The sequence below is a fragment of the Myripristis murdjan genome, chromosome 13, assembly GCF_902150065.1.
Source record: "Myripristis murdjan chromosome 13, fMyrMur1.1, whole genome shotgun sequence".
Classification (NCBI taxonomy): Eukaryota; Metazoa; Chordata; class Actinopteri; order Holocentriformes; family Holocentridae; genus Myripristis; species Myripristis murdjan.
In genome coordinates this window covers 28,417,909-28,443,803 of record NC_043992.1, presented here as the reverse complement: position 1 = coordinate 28,443,803, position 25,895 = coordinate 28,417,909, and the positions used below count along the sequence as shown (strand labels likewise).

The window sequence follows — 25,895 nt, the reverse complement described above, 5'->3', positions numbered from 1 at the left end:
TAAATATATACACACACACACACACACACACACACACACACACACACACACACACACACACATACACAAACACATATACATAAATATACTGTATGTCAAGATAAATATTTGTATTAAAGGTAAAAGGGTATTCTCTCTTTATTGGATCATATAAGAAGTCATAATAAGAGTCATACATAAAATGTTTTTTACTATATAAAAGATCACAAGCTAGAGTCAAACACTGTTGTTGCCAGTACATCAACAATGTTTAAAACAACTGGAAGAAAGTCACATTCGTTTTGAGAAGGATGTCCAATATCTGTTAACTATATGATTAGTATCAAAAATGTCTTTTTTTAATTATTTCCTTTCATTTCAAGCTGACTCATTACAATACAGGGGAGGGAATGTCCTCCAACCCCCACCCCCCCAAAGATAGTACCCTAATCTATATCACATTCACTCACTCACTGACTTGGATATGTATCATATCAGGAGAGAAAAATGACTATGAGAGTAATGCACAAAGTAACAGTAATGCACAAGTATCATTATTAAGCAGCTATGTAGAGTAGTAGCGAAAGCAGCAGAAAAACACACAGTGACTGTCAGAGTGGCCGGTGTCTCATTAATTCACTCTCCCACGTGGCATCCCTCCACATCTCCCCGCTGTTCTCTCCTTCCTCCCCTCCCCCTCAGGTCCCTCCACAGCACTCGTACACATTAAACTGAAAATCACAGCCTTCTGTCTGTCTGTGCACACACTTGAGCAACCTAAAATTAACATTTGCCCCGACATCCCTGCACCTGAATTTACTAGTGTAAACTGTGCTTAAAACATTTCATGAAAACTCAGCTAATACGTTTTGTTTGTTTGTTTGTTTGTTTGTTTTATTTTTTTCTGTTTGTGCAGTACTGTAAGAGCGGTATGAATTCATTTTATCAGAGGAAGGCAGACAGAGACACATACTGTGGTGCAAACCTAATGTAATAACATCCAGGAGCAAACAAATGTTAGCAGCATTCCAATAGAGCTGCTGGTTTTAATGGTGATTTTCTGTCCAGGAGAGAGAGACAGGGAGACAGACAGAGAGAGAGACAGAGAGAGAGAGAGCACATTAATGAGAAACAGATTAAAAGGAAGAAAAAGTGATGCAGGTCTACTATACCCTTTACTTTACTGCTGAGAGAGGAGGATTTAGCATTTTGCCAGTGCTAATCCATTAATCAAACCTGAGTTTGGTAGTTTGGCTGGAGAAGGCAGGCTACCACTGCTGCATAATGTATGTACCAGTGTAGCGCAGGAGCTATGATTTCTGTCTCAGCGCTGCCATGTGTCCACAGTTTCTCCATGGTCTTATCTGGCCCATTTACACAGCTGTTAGGCCTCTTCTGTTTCCTGCTCAGGTAAAGAGTCTCCGTCCGATGGGATAGTTGACTTTCTCCGTGTTCGCCAAAACAAACTCTGGAGCACCCAAACCCCTGCTGCACTCCCACTGCACGTCTGGGCTACAGATACTGACGCAGTCTTTAAGCTTTTATCACTTACAATTTCCATTTCTTACACTCAGTTAGCTTTAAGGTTGTGTCCTCTCTCTGAACCTGATGTACATTCATCTTAAGAAAAGCTCACACCCACACCAATATTTACCCTGTCTTGCAAGAGACTCAGATTAGACTAAATTGATACTATGCATACCGTGAATAATCATATTAGCTTAATTCCACGCAGATTACTGCAAAAAAAATCGCAACACTTTTATCACACGCTTATCCCCAACCTGAAAATAAGCTTTACACTCATGCAACCCTAAAGCCAAGAAAAAGCCCACTGTGACGCCTAGTTTGCTATAAATCATCCTGTCATAACGCCTTCACATCACACCTACACAAAGCATACATGTAACCTCTGTGTAACCTCTACACCAGCGCAAACCATCTAACAGACGCCCACTCAGCACCGCTCCCTCTCCCCGAGGTCCCAGCTTAGACTGAGGACACGGCTATACTGAAGACTTTTCCTCATGCTTCCTCATTCTCATACATATATTATCTTCCCTTACGTTTTCCTCCTCCTCCTCCCCTCCTCCCCACTCCTCTGTTTCCCCTTTCCTCTGCCCTCTGCTTTCCTCTCCCTTATTTCTTTTACAGATCCGCTTTCAGCTCTTTGGCGGAACATTAAGGCCCACAAAAATGAATGCACGCACAGGCACTGATACACACAACAACACACACACACACACACACAAACACACAAAATGATGGAGGTGAACACACATGCAAACACACACTGTGAGCCAGCACAGACCCACAGACTGGCTGTAAATCCAAAACAGAGAAAACAAAACAGAAATCCCACTGACTCCTTCCCTCTAATATCAGCTTGCACAAGCATGGAAGACAAGGCAGCATCCATCATACGGCTGCCCATTGTTTCTCCACATACTCTTTTTTTTTTTTTTTTTTTTTACTCGCATGGTTATTGTTCATTTTAGCTCGGGCCTGCGTTTCTCCTGGGACATTTGTCAGCAAGACACTTCTCTTTGTCAATTGGCTGGTAGAGCATTTGATTCAGGGAAACTGTATGACTGTGTGCTGGGCCACGTTCAAGAGTCTGAACGATTCAGAAAGAAACGAGTGGTGTAGAAATAATATGAAGTGCCAGAGAGAGTCATAACAGCGCCACACTAAATATTTCTATCCAGCATTCAACCAACTGAGCAGAGTGACGACAGTCGTATCTTGAAAGAATGGGCTCTTAAGCCAGTTATCTTGGCCAGTGCCAGCCAGTTATGCCAGCTATGTCATCTTGGGCTCTGCAGCCCCAAGGCAACATGCTGCTATCTGTTGGAAAGCCTCTCTTCAATCAGTGAAGAACGATCTGCTGTGTTTCTAACAGGGACACAGCAAAAACATAAATTATAATGTGTGCGTGCATGTGTGTGTGTGTGGCTTTATTTTTGTGCGTATGTATGTGTGGAGCTGGATGCTGATTATGAAACATTAATAATGCCTCAGAAAGTAATGATGCTGGTGCTCCATGTATGTGTATTGTGTGTGTGTGTGTGTGTGTGCGTGTGTGTGTGTGTGTGTGTGTGTGTGTGTGTGTGTGTGTGCAGGAAGGTGGGTGGGTGCATACAGCTTCAGTAGCAGATGGCTGCCTCTTTCTCTCGCTCCCCTCTGCCACCAGTGCCAAGAGGGCAGAGTCGATCAGACAGGATTATTGGTGGGTCAGACAGGTTGATCTAGCAGTATATATATTTAGAGCTCTGGTGCTCAAACTGCCAGGTCACAGATCAAAAGTGGACTGCAGGCCAATACTGAGTGGATCGCGGGTGTGTCAACTTTGTCCAAAAATAAAATGCAAAAAAAAAAAAAGAAAAAGAAAAAAATATTTTGTAGTGTATGAATAAATGAATATCTGGTACAGCACTTTTATGTTGAGCCATTATTTCCCACTGCAGCATGTAAATGAGGCCAGCTACATAGAAAGAGAGGAAGCTAGCTAGCTGCACAACATGGCCAAGTGCAAGTATGACGATGAATATGTTAAAATTGGCTTTACTAGCATCGAGGACACACAAGGCCAACAACTGCAGTGTGCTGTGTGCAGTGATGTACTGGCACATACCAACATGACCCCATCCAAGCTAAAACAGCAAATAGCAATGACACATTCAGCCAGTGTAGAGAAACCAGGGGAGGTTCTTCAAAGAAGACTGCGCGAGTTCAAGGAACTGTTTCGTGATTTCGCAGTGCAAGAAAGCATTGAGGATTACCACTCTTGTCATTTTGCGAAATAAAATGACTGAGGAAAAATGTGGCTAAACCAGTGCAGAATCACTGGTTTTGAGAAATAAAAAATATAAGTAAAAAGAAAGAAACAAATCAGAATTTGCACCTGTGAGCAAAAGTCATTCAGGCATAAGATTTTTGGACAAGGCTATGAGGGAGGATGGGCACAAATAGGAGCATATGACTTATTTTCATTTAATTCAGCCAATTTGGTGCTTAATTAGATCATCCCTGTCCTCTCACCCTATGCAGCCAATAGAGCCAGCTAATGAGGGAACGGATGGGTCATGTACAGCTGTCATACAACGTGTACGTGTGTGTGTGTGTGTGTGTGTGTGTGTGTGCGTGTGTGTGTTTATTGCGTGTGTGCATACAGCACGGCCAAGGCAGTAGGGCGGGAGAGGATGGGGGCAGGCTGGTGGTGTACAGTAATGACAGCAGAATATTCAGGCCTCCTACTCTGGAATGCTGAGCGAGGGAGAGATACAACACTGCAATTCACTCGCAGGGAGTCAGCAAACTATTCTTAGTCCAGTATGTGAAGTGGACTCCCCGTCCCAGGGGGCTGAAAGAGAGCCCGGACGATTGAGCAGCACGGCTATGCTGGATGGATGGCTTTAAAGAGTGAAAGAGAGAGGGAGAGAGAGAGAGAGAGAGAGAGAGAGAGAGAGAGAGAGAGAGAGAGGGACAGATAGATAGAGAAAGAAAAAGAGAGAGAGAAAGGGTAAAAGCTAAGCTCCAGTGAGGCGAAGCCTGGTCAGCTAAGTCTGAATGGAGCAGTTCACTGGCTGTGAAGCCTCTCCAAAGAGCCTATTGTAAACCTACACTGGCACAATGCATGGAGCCGCGAGGGACCCCTCTCCCTCTCTCCCCTCTCTGCCTTGCATTCCCACTCTTTTTCAATTACACTGCCCTCTGTCCACTCCACTCTCATGTGACCTCTTACAAACACTGGCATACAGACAGACATACTTTCTCTCTATCCCGCTCTCCTACTTAGACTAAACAGACATTTCATCTTCACTACGGTCCAGTGCTTGATACGGCAAGGCTACTGCAAGGAAATTTCAATTTTTCATACTCGTGCACTGACCAGGAAATCCACACACACACACACACACCACACACACACACAACAGAGTGCGAGATCACACAGAGTTCAAACACTGGGGGAATTCAGCAGGAGACAGTGTCACTAGTGACAGTGACAGGCTCTGATTTCTTTTCTTTCTCTCTCTCTCTCTCTCTCTCTCTCTCCCTCGCTTTGCTTTTATATCTCTGTTCTTTCTGAATGACTCATTGAAAGGATAGGCACAGACACACACCAAGGCCTGGCAGCGCGCGGTCCCACTGTTATCGAGCAAACATGGCCGAGTTGTCTGCAGCTCAGTCATAACAAATGTCAAAGAGCTATTCATCTCCTCTAATCCATGTCTCTATTCTCTTGTCTGCATTGTATACACACCGGTGACACTGGAACCATTCTCTCACAATAACAAGGACTGAAAAACCGAAGTACTGGGTGAACATAATCCAGTTGAAGTTGAGAAAGAAAGAGGAGGAAGGAGAAGAAGGGAGAAAAGGAAGGTATAGAGAGAGAGAAGGCAATTAGGGAGTTCATGTAGAGAGGGAAAAAGAGGAGACGGAGCCAGAGCAGACGGATAGAGAGGCAGAGGCAAAGTGGAGCAAGGGGTAGAAGGAGATGGGGAGGGCAGAGACTGCAGTTTGACAGGAAGAGGAGACAATGTGGGTCTCACTTTTGATAAAATGACGATGTTGCTATGCACACACATTTAAGTTGCAGTGCGTGGCAAACACTGTGTGAGGAACTGCACAGTGAGGCTTCTCAGAAAAGCAGCATGCTGTGCTGTTCAAAGACTCAAAATGCTCTGAGAAATAGAGACCGAGCACAACATCCTGTCTCACATTGTCAGAAATCGCACACACGCGGTGTAGGTGACACTTTCACAATCTACTTTGACATGTAGTATTATACAGTAAGCTCTGTGCAGAATGTGCAGAAGAGTGTTGGGTGTGACATATCTAACATATAACATATAACATATTACCGAATGTAATGCAGTCCAAGAATTTTGTTTTTATTTTGCGACTGTTTTAGGTTTTACGTCATGGTCTTGAATTTTAACAGATTCTCTTTTATGTATGTATGTATGTATGTACGTATTTATTGGTGGACTGTAGGTTTTTAGAAGTGCTACAGAAATAAAGCCACTATTCTTATCTGTGACATACTGTAATGCCAAACTTAAGATGACAAATTCAGAATGTGTGTCACACAATGCATGTAGTAGCTTGGTAATTAGCCCAGTGCTAAGTTGCTGATGATGAGTCACTTGAGCACTTAATCCTGCACCTTGTGGCAGATGTGTGTATCAGTGCTGGCTCTGCTAAAATCACGCTCTGATCGCGCTACATTAAAAGTATTTCCTCCGATGCATATTGATGCGACTGGCCATGAGCCCCTTTCTTAATTGTTCTGGGTGGGATAGTCTCTTCTGTCTCCTCTCTCACACACTTTGGTTATATAATCCAACTGGGGTATGCTTTCCAAAACCCCAAACTTATGTAAGAGTAACTGTATTGGCACGGAAGGAAATGTCATCTCTTTTCCTTCATAGAGCAGCTTCATAACTGACCGTATGGGAATAGAGACAGTCGTTGTAGTGGAATATTTCTATTTTCTGTCCCCATGTGTTGAGAATCCAATCTGAGTTTCCTTAAAAAATTGGAGCAGCCACATGACTGTCCACAGAGACCTGAAACTCACTAGCTTGCAAACTTATTCTTATAACACATGCACTCTCACACAGACACACAGATCTGAAAACTTGGTAGTCTGCTAGACTGTGTGAATAACACTTAACTACACACACACATACACACACACACACACACACACACACACACACACGCAATGTGTTTATAAGGGGACAAGTAATCTGCAGTTGGCTCCTCACCGCAAACTCCTCTGGGAGGGGAGGAGTGCAGATAGACCAGATGATAGCTGGGTTCTCTCCCTTCTCTCTGTCACTTGTTCTCCCCCAGGTTCTCCCTGGTTTTCCCCTCTCTATCATCTTGCTTTCTTAAATAATAAGACTGCTGATGTCTGACCCAATTATAGCCTTGCTCCTGGTTCCAACTCCCCTCCTGCCCTATCCTATCCTGTCTTGTTCAGATGTAATAGGAGGCATGTGACAGAAATGTCAGGATCAATACAGGTCTCTTGCAACATCAGCCAGGCAACAACAGTCGTGACTAGTCATCTTGAAGAACCCTGAGAGCAGAAAAGAAGTAAATAAAGGATAATGAAGACGATAAAGACATAAGAAAAAAGGGTTAAAGGAAGGCATGAGAAGGCGTGATATAAGCAAGCTTAACTAGACATTACGCAGATGAGGAAATAATTTTGTGACACACTATCTTGACAGATCCAGATGAGAGAGTGTGGGAACGGAAGAGCGACCTCAAGAGCGATGGACGAGATAGAGTGAGATACAGACGGGAAGAAAAGTACAGATATGCAAGGAGTGATAGGAGTGCCTCCTGGTTAGAATTCCAACCTAATTGACCTTTCTCTGTCGCTATGGTAACAGAGGCACTGTTGCAGAAGAGTAATTACCAGTAATCTAACTGGTTTCCTTCCACTGGCATCATTGATTTCCAACATTTATCAGGTTGACTGACTTGCATGAGGTTTGGATATTAGTCAGTGGGGCATGCTAATAGTGACTCTGTGTGTGTGTGTGTGTGTGTGTGTGTGTGCGTGACAGTGATATCTTTTTGAAATATTGTGGCATAATGTGAGCAGAACAACAACAACTAAAAAACAAAGCCTGACACTAATACACCCACTTACTCTTTCTCACTATGTGTAGGCTACTTTTTCACCCGGCAGTAGCCTACAGTACGCTACACTGCATAAACGGCTGGAGTTTCAGAGCGGCCACAAGCTATGTAGCTGTCAGAAAAGTGGAGCACACAAAAAAAGCACAAGCGCATCCACTCACACACATGCAAAGATACACACAGACACAAACATGCAAATGCACAGCTATGTTGTCTGTGTGCTGCACAAATGGGCAGGTCACCAGTCATGCACGATGCTCCCGAGGCTGTTAACATGATGTGTCATGAGGAGGGAGGGGAGTCATGGTGACAGCATCTCCCCCAAGCCACTAGACACATGCACACTACTACAGTGGGGCAAGCCTGCCTGCCCAACAAACCCCCCGCTGACAAATTCCTGCTCCACGCTGTCAGACATGCAGTCTAGCTCCAGACAGACAGACAGACAGACAGACAGACATGCCTGGTAATGATATTTACTGGATGAAAAGACATGCAGACATGCTGATGAATGTACAGGCAGAAGGAGAGGACAGAAAATGCAGCAGATATAATCAAGAGGAGAGGAAGGGAAAGGAAAGGAAAGGAAAGGAAAGGAAAGGAAAGGAAAGGAAAGGAAAGGAGCCCTCAACAAATCTGCACAAATACTCTGCTGTCCTCTCTGTCAAGCTATAAAGTGAGATAAGTTAGGGAACAGATGAGGTCAAGACAGAGACGGAGAGGAAAAAGAAACCCTGAAAGGGAGGCGGATACCTTATGAATTAGTTTCTTAATATTTGACAACATCCAATGCAAGGCCAAAGCTCTCATAATAAAACCGCAAAAAACTGAGGAAGGAAAGACATTTGAACTTTAAATAAAGCGTGACTTCTCCTTCTTTCTGAAAGATGCAGACTGTGTGTGTGTGTGTGTGTGTGTGTGTGTGTGTGTGTGTTTGTTCCATCTTTGGCAGTAATGCAGAAGAACACATGCTGATGTCTGGTGATGGTCCCAGATGAGGTCTGACCATTCCCATACAGCACACCACAGCCCCAAACAAACCAGGCTACATACTGCAATAGGACTGGAAGACTGAGAGCCAGGGAACCAGGTGCTAATACACATCATATAAAATATATTATAGACAGTATGGGCAATAACATTATAGATGGTGGGACAACTGGACAACTGTGGTTAGTAACACAATGGAAAATGACTAGAAAGTGAATGCACCAAGCACAAGCAGAAAGTGACTAGGCATTACACTGGTAGTACCATAAGGACTCGGGTAATGCCAAGGGCAAGAAGCAGCAGCATCTGATGCCAATAGGGGGACAGGACCATGGAGATGTATCACAAAACACTGAGATGCCATGTGGAAAGGCAGGGGCATGCATATGGCCAAAAGCAGTCAGTGATGGTGACTGCAGACAAGCAACCCGGTGGTTCTGGGCAAAATAAACACTGAACTACAGTGTGATGCCAGACTTAGCATGTTGGCCCCATTCACTGGCTGTGGGGTTAGTGTGGCTGGCATCCTAAAAGCATGGTATGGCATGTGGCAGGTCCATCCCAGCAGGAAGCCAGTGTCACAAGAATGACACTTGTGTGTTGGATTACAATGCTGCTCACTTTTGCTCGGTCAAAACAAACACACTCCATCTGATGCCAACACTAAGAAGAATTAGGTCAAAAATAAGTGTTTATTTGTTTTAAATGCCACACTTTAGGCTTTAAGCCTGACTAATGCCAACTTACATTCTGATAATACACTAGATGGACAAAAGTATTGGGCCATGTCCACATCACACCCAGAGGAGCTTTTATGGCATCCCATTCTAAATCCATAGGCAATGACATGGAGTTGGTCCCCCCTTTGCAGGTATAACAGCTTCCACTTGCCTCGGAAGGCTTTCTACAAGATTTTGGAGTGTGTCTGTGGGAACTTTTGCCTGTTCATCCAGAAGAGCATTTATGAGGTCAGACACTGATGTTGGACGAGAGGGCCCGGCTCACAATCTCCATTCTAGTTCATCCCAAAGGTGTTCTATCGGGTTGAGGTCAGGGCTCTGTGCAGGCCAGTCAAGTTCTTCCACACTAAACTCAGCCAACCATGCCTTTATGGAGCTGTTTTGTGCACTAGGGCAGTTATGCTGGAGCAGAAAAGGGCCTTCCCCAAACTGTTCCTACAAAGTTGGAAGCAGAGAATTGCCCAAAATGTCTTGGTGAACTGAAGCATTAAGATTTCCCTTCACTGGAACTAAGGGGCCGAGGCTGACCCCAGAAAAATAAACCCATAGCATTACCCTTCCCTCCACCAAACTTTACAGTTGGCACAGTGCAGTCAGGCAGGGAACGTTCTCCTATGCCAGAGGAGGTTTGGAGCTCTGGAGTAACTGAGTCAGCAGAGCGTTAGCCACTTTTACACACTATGCGCATCAGCACTTCAACATTTGTTGTTTTTAAATGTGCTTAATAAACAAATTATTATTTATGAGTAAGTCTAAATCTGACGGTGAAGTAAGCAGAAAGCAGTGATTGGTTTGACAGAGCAGTGAGAGGAAAACTCAGCACGCATCTAGGAGCTTCACTGGGTATCATGCGGTATAAGCTGGTAAGCATTTGTGCTGCTCGATAGCACAGATAAGTTCACACACACTTCAGTCACTGATACAACCCAGGTCAGGATGCATGTGGAGCAGTGGGGCAGAGAGACACACAGAAAGGAAAAAAGTAATATAGGGGAAACTCAAACAGTGGAAAAGGATGAGACGGAGAGAGAAGTTATGGAGGAGGTGAAGTCAGGTGAATGAGGAAAAAGGGCTTGTGTGAAAAGTGACTCAGGGTCACAGACCTACAGAGGAAAAGAAACTGAAAAGAGACAAAGAATGAAAGTGAGAGAGAGAGAGAGAAAGAGAGAGAGAGAGAGAGAGAGAGAGAGAGAGAGAGAGAGAGAGACACTCATGCTTCATCGAGCGTTCCCCCACAGGGCCCAATTCTGCTGACCTGGTTTCTTTCACCAACAAAGACCATGCATTAACACACTCACAAATATGTGCACACACATGCATGCAATGCCTATAGGCCATTTACACACCCACTTAACCTACGCAAGTCTGTGTGAGCATTAGGCTGTACATATGCATTCACACTCTTACCCATGTTCTCTCTATTTCCCCATCTTTATTTCTGTATCCCAGGTCTTTGCATAGTAAATCTCAGGAGTCACATCCTTGAAGTCATCATTCATCTCTCATAATCTTCTCTCTCAGAGGCTCTGTCTCTTCAGAGCTTAAGTTAAGGCCAGAGTTAGTAGGCAGCAGGCACCGATCCAGTGACCAGTGGGCAGCCATTGAGAAACATGAATTCCTTTGGTTTTAGAGCGGAGTGGAGACGGACCAACTAGCCGGCTTCTTAATGTAGACTGTAATGTGATCAGAGGATCAGAGGGACAAAAAGCAGCAAGTATTTTGTGCCTACTAACATCGATTAGAATATCTAAACTATGGTTTATATTACTCCATGGTCCACCAAGAATATAGCATTTTTTTGCATGGCACCATATACAGTGGGACATTATGCTATCATGCTGTTGTCCGTGTGTCTGTCTGTGTTGTGAAGGTGAGACACAATCTTACGAACACATAACTCAGGAATACATAAATGATTGAAATGCCATACTTGCACAACAGACTCTCTCTATAGAGTAGATCTGTTCAGTTTTAGAAGCATTGTTCTGTATAAATTTTCCTATCGTTAATTTAAATAATGACTGTGAACTACCCAAGTAGAGATAAGTACTGTATTTTGGCACAGAAATCTTTGCTAACTTATGATGTCTCATCTAAAAAAAAATGTTTAGGAGAAACCTCAAAAGTATTACTGTAGTATGTTAAGTGAACCTTTTAATGCATTATTTAGCTTAATTAATGACGGTATTAACATGTAACAGGTTACAATTAACATATCATGGTGACAAAAGGCAGCTGAAGTGTCTCTTGTTTCATGATGAGTTGTGTGCTCTTACTCTGCAACTATTCCCCTCCATCTCTCAGTGTCATTGTAATGCACTCCTTCATTCTTTGAGCATTCGCTTGTTTTATGTGTTTGGATAACAACAGCTTGAGTGTGTCACCGCAGCTGCTGTGTCCTTGAGCAAGGCAGTTCACTCCTGCAGTCTGTTGTCACTGCAGTGCATCGCCTCTAGAAATGTAGGTCACAGGCCATATGATCTATCACCACTGATAGATTTATACACCCATCAGTGGAATCAATAACATTTTGTTTTACTCATCATCCGCCCCCGTAGAGAAATTCTCAGTATTATCGCATTCTGTTTTGATGATGTCCCAGTGACACACTAACATCAGTGAGGGTGTAGAGAGCACTAAAGGGGGGCTGAAGTGGAGTGACCTTCTCTATGCTAATCTCTACTAGAGGCTGGAGGATCTCACACACACACACACAAACACACATACACACACAAACACACATACACATATACACAATGTAAGGTAGAGGATTTGTCCTCTGTCTGGCAGATGAATGAAAAGGACATCATCAAACACAAATCCTTTGCGTGTGTGTATGTGTGAGTGCGCGTCCGTGCGTGCATGCAAATGTGTGATGCGTTGTACATGCTAGTGTTTCCTGGATTACCCCTCCTCCCAGTATCTTCTGTCAACCAGAGCCTCTCGTCATGAGACGTGACACACCCACTAAAATCCGCCTTTCACATCTCACACAAGCGTAGAAATAATAACAGGCTGATGATTTAATAGTAATATAATCAGACCCGTAATTATCACAGCTTAGATCAAGCCCCATCGACGCATTCATCTCCTTCCACCCCTCATTCCCACCCCGCTCTCCCCTTTTTCCCACCATCTCTGCTGGTGTCTCTCTGCCTGCACCGCTGGACAGATGTTACGACTGACGATGTCACACCGCATCCCACTATCCTACTACCGAGCCATTATTTATTTAATTGACTTAATTCAACCAGCCAGTCTGAAATGAACTCCAAACCCACAGGGGAATATGATAGGCTGTACGGTTTTATAGCGCTATTACCAACCAATAGACGGTTTGCTGAAGCGAAATGCGCCCATTCTTACACCGACAGAGCATCGCAGATCCATTCAATGGGTTCGGTAATAATTTAAAAAAAAAAAAAAAAAATCGTGTGCCTGTAGGATCAGGGCTCCAGATGAGCAGCAGTGGTGCTTGTAATCGACTACTGCAAAGAAAGATGCAAGATGAATGTCAATGTCAAGCCCGCAACAGTGCGGGTGCAATGGTGCGGTCTCCGCCGAACCAACCCCTCCAGTCTGCGGGAGGTTCATACATTCTAGCGAAACCATTCCGTCTCCAGCTGTAAAAAAAAAAAAAAAAAAAAAAACGCCTATGATTGCAGCTTCTAAGGCCAGCAGCGGAGTAATTGTGTGGGGCAAAGCTGTGATTTTAGGCCCACAGGTGGTGATCAGGTTTCCACTGCCGTCATGTTTTTACTATCATGTTTTTATTCATAGCAGTCCACTCACCGTCACTGCGGAGTGTCTGACTGCGTTGCACGCTGTCTGCCGTATCTCCGCTGCGCTCCCCGGTTTCAGCAGGTTCTTGGTGAATCTCCGGGTTGATTCAGCTGCCATTTCTTCATCTGAGCGGTGACCGAGGGAGGGAAAACACAACCTGGTATTTTATGGCACTCAAATCTAGCCCTCGCTCCTCACATGAGCCGTCCCAGCGTGCGCATACACACACTCCACACACCAACTCCACACACACGCAGAGCGCGGGGTGCAGAGGATGCTTGTGCGCTGTCGCCGTCAAGCTGCAGCGAATGCAAGACACGGCTTCCGGAAAATGCCTCACATTTAAAGCCCTTCTTGAGGAACCTGATACAATATTTCCTTATGAGTACGGTTGACACTTTTCTTTTGAAATCAGAACTTCCGATCTTCTTCTGCTATCTTTGGCCAACTTTACGCGTCCAAAGAAGGAGAATTCACCCTGTGCTGCTCCAGAATTGCACATATCTTTCCTCAGAATTAATTTGAGAGATATAATTGAATATACGTTTGTAAAAGAGACCGAAATGAATTTGGGTAGACGACAAATATAAAACTTTCATTCCAAATATGTAAATATATTTCTAAATATATTATGGGGAGATTTTTTTCTTATCATGCTTGTCTTAAATGAAACCTATGTTGCCTAATCTACACACAGGCACTTCTGGGTAAAATTTCTGTATATTTTGAAACACATTTCCAAACATCTTCTCTAGGTAGGTCTGCTCTAGGAGACCTACTGGAGGCAACCATCACTTCTAGCAGACACATGACATGTAATATAATGATAATAATCTAAACACCAGAGTTGTGGCTAATGGTATTTCTACTGGTTTCCGACCAACAGAAGGCTTTTCAAGCAGCAGGCGATGAATCATGCAAACCTTTCACTTCCTTTAAGAAAATCTATAACAGTCACCAGCCAGACCTTCACCTACAGCTTCGCTAAAAGACATTACTCTTTTTTTCCGAATAGAGACCAATATGACTTGCTTTTAAAATCGATTTGCCCAGATCAGCGTATAGCTGGTATCGGGGAGTGTATCTCTGGGGGAGCTCTGAAATGTCAACCAACTCATCAGCAGTCCACTCACGACCAGGGAGGGATGGAGCAGCATATACAGTAGGGCTTCATGTTAGTAGACGGAGACAAAACACTGGCCAATAGCGACACAGCGCGGAGGGAAGGCTGTGTGTTCATATTCAAATAGAAATGCTCTGCCATCATGCACAGTGGCTGCTCAGGTTATCAAAATGGAGATGATGCGGAAAAACACTATCCATTATGCACTTGTTATAGAAGCACAGTAAACTCGCCAGTGAATTGTTGGCTAGAGCTATAGCTGTAGATCTAAACAACTTACAGTATATCCCAGTAGTTTCATATACAGATCGTTTTTTAAAAGTTTTAAAGTAGATTTTAAAAGAATATAATGATTTTTCTGATCTTTTTGGTATTGCCTGCCTTACATATGAAGATGGCTGACTGGAGGGCCTCTGTTTAATTACCAATACACAGAGGTGGAAAATAAGTAACTCTAGGTAGCTACATTATGAAGGCACTGTACTTATGTACAATTTTGACACACTGGCACTGTACTTCCAATTTATGAGGCTTCATACTTTAAATCCACTACATTTTAGGGGAATACTTATACTTTTAATTACACTAGATGTATCAATAATATCATAAAATATTGTGAATTGTTGGAGTTTCAACTATACCCAACAGTATATGAAACAGTTAGGGCTACAACTGGATTAAGATGTCAGTAATAATTCTTCAGAATAAGTATGCTTTTACTTTAGAATCCTGAGTGCGTTTACTGCTATAAGAAATTTCTGCAGACTGGGGTTTTATGCATGTGCAATTTGTATGCAGGGCTTTTACTCTAGTCAAATATTTGTTTCTCACATTATTGCCACTTTCAGGTAAGTGAAGGATCTGAGTATTTTTCCACCACTGCCAGTACCTCACCGCATATGATCCTGATCCTGCACTGGCAAGTGAAAAGGTTACTCTTTGTGTTTGAGGCAGAGAGAGAGAGAGAGAGAGAGAGAGAGAGAGAGAGAGAGAGAGAGAGAGAGAGAGAGGACAGCCCCCTGAGAGGGGTGGAATGAGGGACTACAGCCTAATCTGTTTAACAGTTTCAGCAGAATTGTTAAATGGAGATGTTGGCTGGTAGATACAGAAGCTGGACACACACTGAAAGCAACCAAGTAATATTATCTGATTTGATTCTCCCGTCCGCAAGTCTTCCGACCTACCACAGAGTTTCTCAGAAACACACTTCTGTAAAATGAGTCACTCAAACGGCCCCGCTCAGTGCGCCATAACAAAGTGCTCTGGCTCCCTCTTGTGTGTCTGTGCAGCACTGCAGCTTTCAGGATCACAACGTCTGTGAGGGGCAGCTGGACTTAAATACAGTCATTTATCACTAGTTAGGCTTGAAGGTTTAGCTTATAGTCACGTTTGAGTACAGCTCCAAACCAATTCAATTTCAAATTTCAAAATTCAGATGCACTTTTTCAATTCAGTTATTCAGCTTAAAAAGCCAAAGTTCACATTCATGTGATTCACATTCAGTTTTTTTTATTGAATTTTATTGAATTTTTATTGAATTAGAATTCAAATTATTTGACACAAATTCATTATTTAAAAAAAAATCAAATTCAAGATATGTGATTCAAATTCAGTTTTCTCAAATTCAAATTCACTTTCTAGTGGTGCACATTTCTGCCCACAGCTAAGTTAGCTAATCTATTTCTCATTACATCTGTTATGAGTGGGCACAGGGTGGTCTAAAATCAGCACCTGGCTAGAGGCCCCGGTACAGTATCCATCAGTACCGTGGTCACCACCACCCCTCCACCCAGGACAGTACAGTGGATAGAGGTACTGGGCTAAAACTGTCTGGATGTAGGAGCACAATCAATGAGCAGCTGCACTGACTGGAAAGCTACATTCACACTGTGGATGAAAGTGACCCACTTCAAATTCAACCTCAGATCTGACCAAATGTCATTTGCATGACAGTCCATCATCACAATGATTGAAATAGCAGTGCAGACATGCGTTTTTTGAGATGTTTGCTGTGCTTACAGTGGCATGGTGACAGTTGTTGGGGCTGAGGGCAAATAAGCAAAAAAGGACTTGGATTGAAGCATCTTCCCATACAGCTATTAAATTTGCTGTTGTCCTCCACATTTTGTTTTAGCCCAACACTGAATGACTGATGATGCTCTGACCAAAAAAAAAAAAAAAAAAAAAAAAAGATGAATTCTGATCTGACCACTCACACAGCCATCACAGCCGTCGGCAGGAATCAGATACATATCTGATTTAAACCCACATATTAAAGTTGGATTTTTATGTTCACACTGAATAGAAAAAAAAACTAATCTGTACCACATGTAGGCAGAACAAAAATCTAATTTGGGCCTCTTCAACTTATGGACGTAATCTGATACACCCAAAGCCACTTCTGTGCTGCTGATAAAACTGGAACAGGTGAACCAGTGTGTTTGGGAAATAAGGTTTCAAGGAGAAGGAGAAGGAGAAGGAGAAGACCTTTTTTATTCAACCTAAACATTCTTTCACTTATTTACTCACTTAATATCTCTCGTTAAATTTGGAAACACTGTGATGTGTTTTCTGAAGGTAAAGGCACATCACTGACAGACAGTGGAGCCTGATGAAGCAATGGATTTATTGAAAAACAACTCTTCATTGTTCAGAGAGGAGTGGAGAGGAAACCGTATGCTCTTGTTAATGTCTATCCTGCAAGTAGAGGGACCTCATGATGCAGTTGACAGAGAGTGTGGACCCTCAGGAGGCAGTGGGCTCAGAGGCAGTGGCATCACAGTAGATAACAGTGTGGATGTCATCAACAAAATAAGGAAATAATATAACTATGAGACAGGTTTATTAGCACCACAATTTACTGCATTAAAATGTAATAAGAGGGGAAGAGGTTTTGTTTTTGTTTTTGTTTTTTTGTTTGTTTGTTTGTTTTTTTGTTTGTTTTTTGTTTGTTTGTTTGTTTGTTTGTTTGTTTGGCAGTATATGAACTTGTATTCACAGGAAATGCACACAAAACTTTACTGTGGAAGAAAGGAGCCAGTGGGGCTGTTAAGCTTGATCCTTTTGGATATTGAGGACAGTGAACTGTACAGCACAGAGGAGATATGTTTTGAGAAAGTTTACTGATGGAAAATTGTGTTGTTTCTACTTTTTTCATTAAATTAATGTTATGAAAAAATATCATTCTTCTCCCTGTTTTGGTACCTTTATTGCACAACATTGCTTTGAGGCAGCAAAATAATTTGGGGTGCTGGGGAATGGGAAAGTATCTTGATACATTAACAAGGTCCCAAAATAAAGATTAAAAAAAAAAAAAAAAAAAAAAAACGGTAGAATAATTTTTTCCATGAAAAGCCATTGACAATTTGGGAAAATGAATGTCCATTTGTTAATTATGCAGATTATGGTAATAAAAAGCCATATCTTTGTCATCCTTTTCATGATGCTGATGTTTATCTATAGTTTGCTGGTTTGTCCTCTGATGCTTTTTCAGACAAATAACGTGAAGGCAAAGCTGTTTGGCAGCCAGCTTGGAGGGCCTGGATGTCAGAGCTTCATGTGAGCTTGTGAATGCACAATGAAGACACAAAGACTGTTGACATGCAGGCTTTTCAAATCAGTGAGGCACTGAACTTAAACACCCATGCAAAGATAAAGGATCTTTGGCAAAAATAACCCTACAAGGAAGTAAAAGTCACTGGGCAAGACTTCCCGTGTGCTGTACTGAAAAACTGATTTCCCCTGTTTGATCTGAGGGTGGCAGTGTCACATTGTGCATTTCTCTCGATGAGCCTCTCCACCCAAGTAAATCTTCAAACAGCTAGTCTGCATCATATGAGTAGTGGCATGCATGCACACACATAGGCACACACACACACACACACACACACACACACACACACACACACAGTGGTTATTTTGGTAGGTAGACCTAAGATTACCTACACAAAAAGTACCTCCAGACTATCAGTCAGTATCTACAGTATACAGTATACAGGGTCAACAGATTCAGTTCCCTTTTGAAAAAATATGTGAAAATGGACAAAGTATATCATTTAAGTTACATTTAACATGGTGCGACTGTCGATGCCAAACACAACAGTTCCAAACTCTGATGAGAGATGTGAGGAGAGTCATCCATCCTTGGGGTGGAGCTGCCCCTTGAAGGTGTACTCACGTTATTTTCTGTGGACTGTACTTTAAAAACGATAATCTACTCTTTTCCTCATTACATTTGACCAAATAGGTTGTACAATTGTTTATTCCTTCCTGATGGTTAATAAAAAGCAGATGATTTGACTGCACAGTAAAGCCAGTGGTTAAAGAAGAAGGCCACGCTGGCTAGCTCGCTAGCAGCAACGGAAGGTCAAACAGCTGAATCAGAGGGTGCAGAGAGCAACGCTTGGCTGCATTTAGATTCACTTTCTAAAAGGATTTGGAAAAAAAGGAAAGCAGTTACATTATGAGGTGCTGCCTATGCATGCCCCAAACCACCAAAATTTCATCATTTAAAAATTCATCATCCAACCCACACAAGCACATCAAGGTAAGTTTTTCATTTGCAAAGAATTAGCTGAATGTAACACCTATTGATAGTGTTGTCCAAAATCAAACTGGAAAAAATTCAGTCATATATCAAAATAAACATGGACATGGAGTGTAAAAGTATCTCTACTGAATACTCCTTTACTCTTGCTTGAGTATTGTTCCTACAGGCTAACTTTTGCTCATACTCAAGTACATTTTTAGATGAGTAGCTGTTCTCCCACTCAGTATAATTATTCTGCACTCTACTCACCCCTGACCTATTCTGAACAATCCTGCAAACTGATGGCGGGGTCATAATTTGGTGTAAATAACATGAGAACTTGCCTGGTATCAGGAGTACAGGCTGTTGGTGGTAGTATAATGGATAAGGAACTGTTCTCTTGGTACAGATTAGCCCTCTGAGTAAGAAACTGAGCATTGTTTAAATGCCACCGTATACCTGAGCGTTGTTGCTGACAAAGTGCATGCCTTCATGTCCACAGTCTGACTTTTTTTTCAAATGGATATTCGGAGTGAGATAATATGCTGTATCACAAAGCACATATTATCTCAAGATAGTTCCAGGGACATGACAGTGACTTTAGTTCAGTCCAGTGGTCTGCACAGACACCAGGTCTCCTCCCGATAGAGAGCCATTAGGATAAGGCAGACCCGAGATGTGCAATTATGAATGTAATAATTATAATTAATCGTAATTATAAATGCACATATAAAAATCTGCAGGAACTGTGTGATGCTTTCAAGTCAGAGTAGACCAGGGTCCCCGTGGGACATTTCCAGCACCTTTTTTAATCCATGACTCAAAGAATTCACGTTGTTCTTGAAGCAAAAGCCAGCACTAGCAAGGTTTAACTAATAAACTGGCCAGAGAAAGTAGATGTGCGATTTGGATGTATGACAGAATCTTGTGCGGTCTGACAGACATCTAGTCTCACCTCAGAGCTGTAGATAGAAACAGCCAGATGAGAGGAATAGGGGAAGAGATGAAGAGAGGAGCAGCCTGAAGAGACAGACAGATTGAGAGAAGACTGATAGGTGTATAAAAGACGGGAAATGGAGAAGACACGTAATAGGGAGAGAGACAGCCAAGAAAGCGGGGTTGGGGGCCAGTAAATGATAAATTTAGCTCATAATGACTTAGCCATACCTTTATAAATGTACTGTGCCGAACTGTACCCTAATCCCAGCTCTGCATGGTTGACAGTAAAGGTTAACAGAAAGGTGAAAGTGAAATACAGTATACGGGAAAGAGACAGAGGAGCAGCCAAGACAGAGAAAGGGAGTGAAGAGGGTTGGTAAACTGCTGGATCCCCTCAAGCAGGGCTTGGACCATTGCAAAGCTTTAGGCAGCCTATTTTTCTTGTCCAGTCCTTAGATTCAATAACTAGATAGCACTCCCCAGAGTCTACCGGTTCCACAAAACAAGTAAGGCTATCATGAGGACAGAGAAAAGAAAAATACCTTATGGGAGAGCGGCAAGAACACATTTCTGCACGCCAAGCTCCGTCCCAATGTCTAATTCTAATTTCCTCTTTTGCACGCTAACACAAAAAGAGTCTGTGTCCGCCTGCAGTACAGTCCCCCGATGGGAAAGGAAGAGAAGAATGGTGTGTATGTGTGAGAGTATGATGCCTGTGTGTGTGCTGAGTGTGCAAGATGCTAAAAAAAAAGAGAGAGGTATGATGTGAGGGGAAAGCAAGTGACTGGACTGGTGTCAGATTTAGAGAGTATGGAAAATGAGGCCCTCTGCCAGGAGAGGACAAGCTGATGGTGAATATACTACCACAGAGAGAGATTCAGACAGAGGGAGAGATATAGCGATATTAAAAGGTGGGTGGGGAGGCAAAGATGGAGAAAAATGAAAACACAACACCGGAGACAGTGGGGGATCTGTAAACATATGAGCCTCCAACTGTGGCAGAAAGGTGAAGCTGTCAAGGAGAAAATCCAGCCTAAAGCACAGCTTACATTTGTTACCGCAGTCACCTCCAGCAGTTCGGTCAGTAAATTTAAACACAACACTGTCCCAAAGGTAGGAAGCACAAGACAAAAGGTGTAGACTATGATGTCACAGAGATACAAAGCATGGAGCTGCTCTAGTGACAGTGAATTTTATTTTTCGCCAGTGTCACATATCAAAAGGATTTACCAAGGATTTGCTCACTTACCAATCTGTTTGTCCTTTAAAGGTACAGTTCACCTATTAATGAAACTTTTGTGCCAGCTGAAAGACAAGTTACATCTTTGTCCAACATGTAGCTAGTGCAACTCCATAGCAGCCTACTCCAAAACTAAAGCTCATGGGTGCCACTTTTTAGAGCACCGAAATGAGCAAAAAAAAAAAAAAAATGATAGCAAAATTACTCTGCACACCTCGTTTAACATGATCTTTCAAGTTTTTCAAATGCAAACAATCAAAACCTGAGTGGAAAAGACCTACCTCTACACAGAGCCTGTTAAATTTATTATATGAGCTATCAGCTTATTTAAAAAAAAAAAAAGCCATCAAACAAGGAGCAGATATTATCACATGGGTGCCGTCTCTCCATGCTATCATATATAGTATCACATGCTGAATAACCAAACAAATTAATGCTAGAGTTTTTGTTTGTTTGTTTACATTTTTACATTGCTGCTTCAATACTGTAATGGTGCAGCTTAACCCTAAAACTAATCTTAAACCATGACAAATACAAAAATCAATGTCAAATTGAGAGAGGTTAACCAAAATAGTCAGTAGACATATTGGCCTCAGACATAGTTAGAGTATCTTACATGTATCTGCCAGAAATCGTATCTCCGTCACGTCACCCTCGGCTGAGGTACCGCGACTCTGATTTGCTTGGAGCAGCTCCAAGGTTTGGGCCTCCACTGTGAGAAGAATCTTGGCTCTGCACTTTTAGGAGAAGTGTACTCATGTTCACAAATTGAGCAATTGTATTCAGGATCACAGAAAAACCTATGTAGATTAGGCTGGGGGTTTTGGTTTATCCATAGTTTTTCAATATCCTCACAGTGAAATGACCACAAATGCAAATGCACTGAGCGGTAAGCTGATTTGGTTCATGTGTTTGTCACAGATAAATCCAGCTCACAAAGTGCCTTGTGTAATGCCATGCAGTAATAAATGTGTAGTGCAGAATTCCCTCTAAACCCCAGTTGTCTGTCATAAATTATGATGGTCAACAGAAGCAATGTGTGCATCTTCTCTGTGTAAATGCACAGCAGACACACACAGAGACCGCCTGCAGGTGAGGAGGTGTGTCGAGCTTCAGCATAAATCTGTGGCCAGTTGGGAAGTGTGAAGGAAAAGAAATACAGAGAGAACAGGGAAGGGAAGGAGTCCTACAACCCTTACCCTCATCCTTACCTGGCTCGAGGGGCAGGAGACATATGGGCAAAAATAACGTACCTATGCGCATACTGTCGTCAAACTAATCCTATTATAATAGCGCAAGACAAACTGTTTCTCTGTGTGTATTTGTGTGTACATGTTTGTGTATACATGCATCTGTGTGTAAGTATGGGTGTGTGTTTTGCTGTACATGTGGCATACTCACACCGCTGTTCTCACCTTTTAGTTTGTCTTTCTCTGTTTGTTCGTGCCTCTCCCTATGTCTGTCTCTTTCTGCATAATTTGGAGTGTTACAAAGCTGCTCAGATACGTGGTATGTTGTTCTGAGCCCAACAGAGATTCCTCGATAACAGATGACAGGCCCTTCTTTATTTGTATATTACTCTTACATGCTCGCTTTTCGCTGTGTTCTCTAATAAACCAACAGCATTCATCCTGTACTCTCTATCATTCATTTACTCTCTCTCTCTCTCTCTCTCTCTCTCTCCCTCTCTCTGTATATGTGTGTGTGTGTGTGTGTGTGTGTGTGTGTGTGTGTGTGTGTGTGTGTGTGTGTGTGTGTGTGTGTGTGTGTATTTTAGCAAAGCGTGTCTGGTGCCTGGGGTGAAATCAGGCAGATAAAAGGCAGTGATGAGGTCTGGATCCTCAGCATCCTGACAGCTGTAGATTAAATTAGAGAACTTCTGACAAATCAAACAGATTTTTCTCTCTATCTCTCTTTCTTTCTTTCCTTCTCTCTCTCCCTCTCTTCACCCCTAGATCCCTCATCAGGCGAGCTGGATGCGGAACTTGAAACAAAATGGATTTCATCTTTAAGGGCTCGGGGCAGGCTTTGAAACAGCACCAGCTGCCGGGCCTGCTTGTCTCTCTCTCTTTCTCTTTTGGACTCTTTGCCTCGCTTTTTTTTCCAGACACTTCAACAAACTTGAGACATATTGTGACAGATAAAGGCAGAACATCAGTACTTCAAACCCTGACAGTAATTGAGAGATGAAACAGACACATTTTCCAGGTTCTGAGAGGCCCGCTCCGATCGGTACATCAAACGCTCCCACTCGGGATTCCAGGGAATGGCAGAGAGCGGCGCTCTGCTCCCACTGGATCTAAATGCCGCTGTTAAGAGATTTTAGCACTTTCTAATGTAGAATATTGGCAGTTAAACTCACTCTGATATGAAAATATGAGTCAAATAGGCCCACTGCTGATCGTGGTGAAGTACACACACACACACACACACACACACACACGCACACACACCAACAGACAGGATAAAGATAGTTCCATCATGAAAATGTGTCTGTGTGTCATTGAAATATTGCCCCCTGATGTTTAGGCCCCATGTGGACGCTGGTTTAACATTACACAGATTTATAATGTAAGCCTACTTCAGACACATGCTGCCCTACAAAGGGAATAACTGACAGTTGTGTCAAAAAATGACTTTTTCTCTTGATAATGCCTTGATGATATGATATCTGTTTTGCGTATCAACTGTATAGATACTGTTTTCTGCCTTTAAACGCAGTTACTTCTTTTTAACTTTGCAGAAAACATTTTAATTGCAGTTACAGCATGGTGACATGGTGATAACCATGACTTCAAATATTAACATGAAGGATTATCAGGTTTATGGTGAATCATGTGTGGTGATAGTAGAAATTGAGACAGCCTAGCAACAGCAATGAGATGAACAAGATAGAGTTTTGATATAAAAGTTCTATTTTAGGTATACTGAAGCATTGATTCTCAAAAATATTAGAGAAGCAAATGCTCATTTTTATACTTAATCTACATCCTGTAAGTTAAGTAAATATTTGTGGAGAGTAAACACTCACAGCAATACAAATATCAGTGTGTTTGAAAGGGCACAGTTCAAGTTTATGGTTTAGATTTTATTTCAACAACGAGGGTACAACTTGTACAATCTGTATCTGACCGACAACAATTTTGATAGAATGAGAGCACTGAGGTCATTTTTCTCAGTTTCATTGCTCTTGCAGTTGCTGCTCTTTGTCTGTGCTGGAGAGCGAGGAAGCATGGCAAAATTTTGCATTCCATAATAAGTTTATTAACATACAAGCGTGGGAAGCTAAAGGGCATCCAAAAAACCTTTTATTCAAGGTTAAAAACATACCTATATTGTTTTGTTAGTTTGATGAGCAGGTGAAAAATTGTTGTTGTTGTTGTTGTTGTTGTTGTTGTTTTGCTCTTCTTCCTGCTTCATCCCCATTTCACCTTTATTCATACATGGGGAAAGTAAAGAGAGCAAATGATGAGACATTGCAAAGAACAGCATGGACACAAATATGACTGCAAAACATCATCAAGAATCACTCTGCTCACTAGAGAGCAGTATTGGGCAACGATAAGAGTGGAGATGCAATGTAGTCAGTATGTGCGTGCGTGCATGCTTGTGTGTGTGTGAGGTAGAGTGAGAGAGAGAGAGAGAGAGAGAGAGAGAGAGAGAGAGAGAGAGAGAGAAAGTGGACTCAAAATGCCCTGCTTCAGCAGCTGGCCAAACAGACTGAGCGGGGGTTCAGGCTGGAGCTTTGAGTGTGTATATGTGTGTGTATGTGTTGTGTGTGTGTGTGTGTGTGTGTGTGTGAGAGAGAGAGAGAGAGAGAGAGAGAGCGAGAGAGAAAAGCCAGGAGTGGTGCAGACGGCTGAAGCGAGGCCTCCTTCTTCTCACCCGGCTCCTCAGCCCCACTGCTCAGACCAACAGAATTAATAGGCTCGTTTGCCAAGAAAAACACTCTAATCAGTGGGTTTCCTCTCATTAAAAGTTAATTAGTTTGACACGAGTTTCCTGCAGAAGAAAGTATTGGCCACTTAGAACTCATTAGTGCCGAAGGAAAACATCACACTGTGGAAAGCTGAAAGAGAGGAGAGAAAGGAGAAATGGGAACACACATACACACACACACACACCCACACACACACACACAATGAAGAAAGACTCGCGCTAACTGGCACATGTCCAGATATGAGCATTGATTTGACTTCAAGATGTCAGTGACATATGTAAACATGCACACACACACACACATGCACACAACCCTGCAGCCTCATTTACAGTAACTGGCCTGCCAGGGATCATGGCATTTCTGTTGACATCAGTGATTACTACACAAATATTTCATGGACTTCCATACATTTACACACAATTGGTAATCACCTACTACATGTATGCATCTGTTGTGTACAAATATCACACACACACACACACACACACACACACACACACACACACACACACACTCACACTCATGCATGCAGACACATGCACACACTGTTGAGGTGAGTCTGTCTTTTTGTCTCCACCTTCTTTTGACCTCTACAACTTTTAAATATAAATACATAACACAACATTTATTTTTAAGTTCAAGCTCAAATTCACATTAAATTACATATATAGGACCTAAGAGCAACGACAGAGAAGTTTCATTATGTGTTGATTTTGGTGGCCCCTGTGGACAAAAGCGGTAATGTTTCCCAAAATGAAGAATGCATTTCCCCATGAGCGTCACCATCTCATGTCGTGAAGATTAATCTTTACGACACAAGTTGTGTCATGAACTGGCCTTGTTTTGAAAGTGAGTGAAAAAAAGACGTCAACGTAGCATGTGAGCCACAGTCCATACAGTTAACACAGGCCACTGGGGAACAGTGGAGCTAGGACGATACATGTCAGTATGTTAACATGAGCTATGAG

General features: G+C 42.5%; 1 protein-coding gene across 1 annotated transcript in view; it reads right to left on the bottom strand.

The window, feature by feature from the left end:
• Nucleotides 1-13,414, bottom strand: part of dock10 (dedicator of cytokinesis 10) — a 69,339-nt gene extending 55,925 nt beyond the window's left edge. The window contains exon 1 of the mRNA XM_030066700.1: nt 13,167-13,414. Within this exon, the coding sequence (XP_029922560.1) occupies nt 13,167-13,274 (108 nt within the window). The 5' untranslated portion in view covers nt 13,275-13,414. The remainder of the gene's footprint in view (nt 1-13,166) is intronic.
• Nucleotides 13,415-25,895: the final 12,481 nt, after the last annotated feature.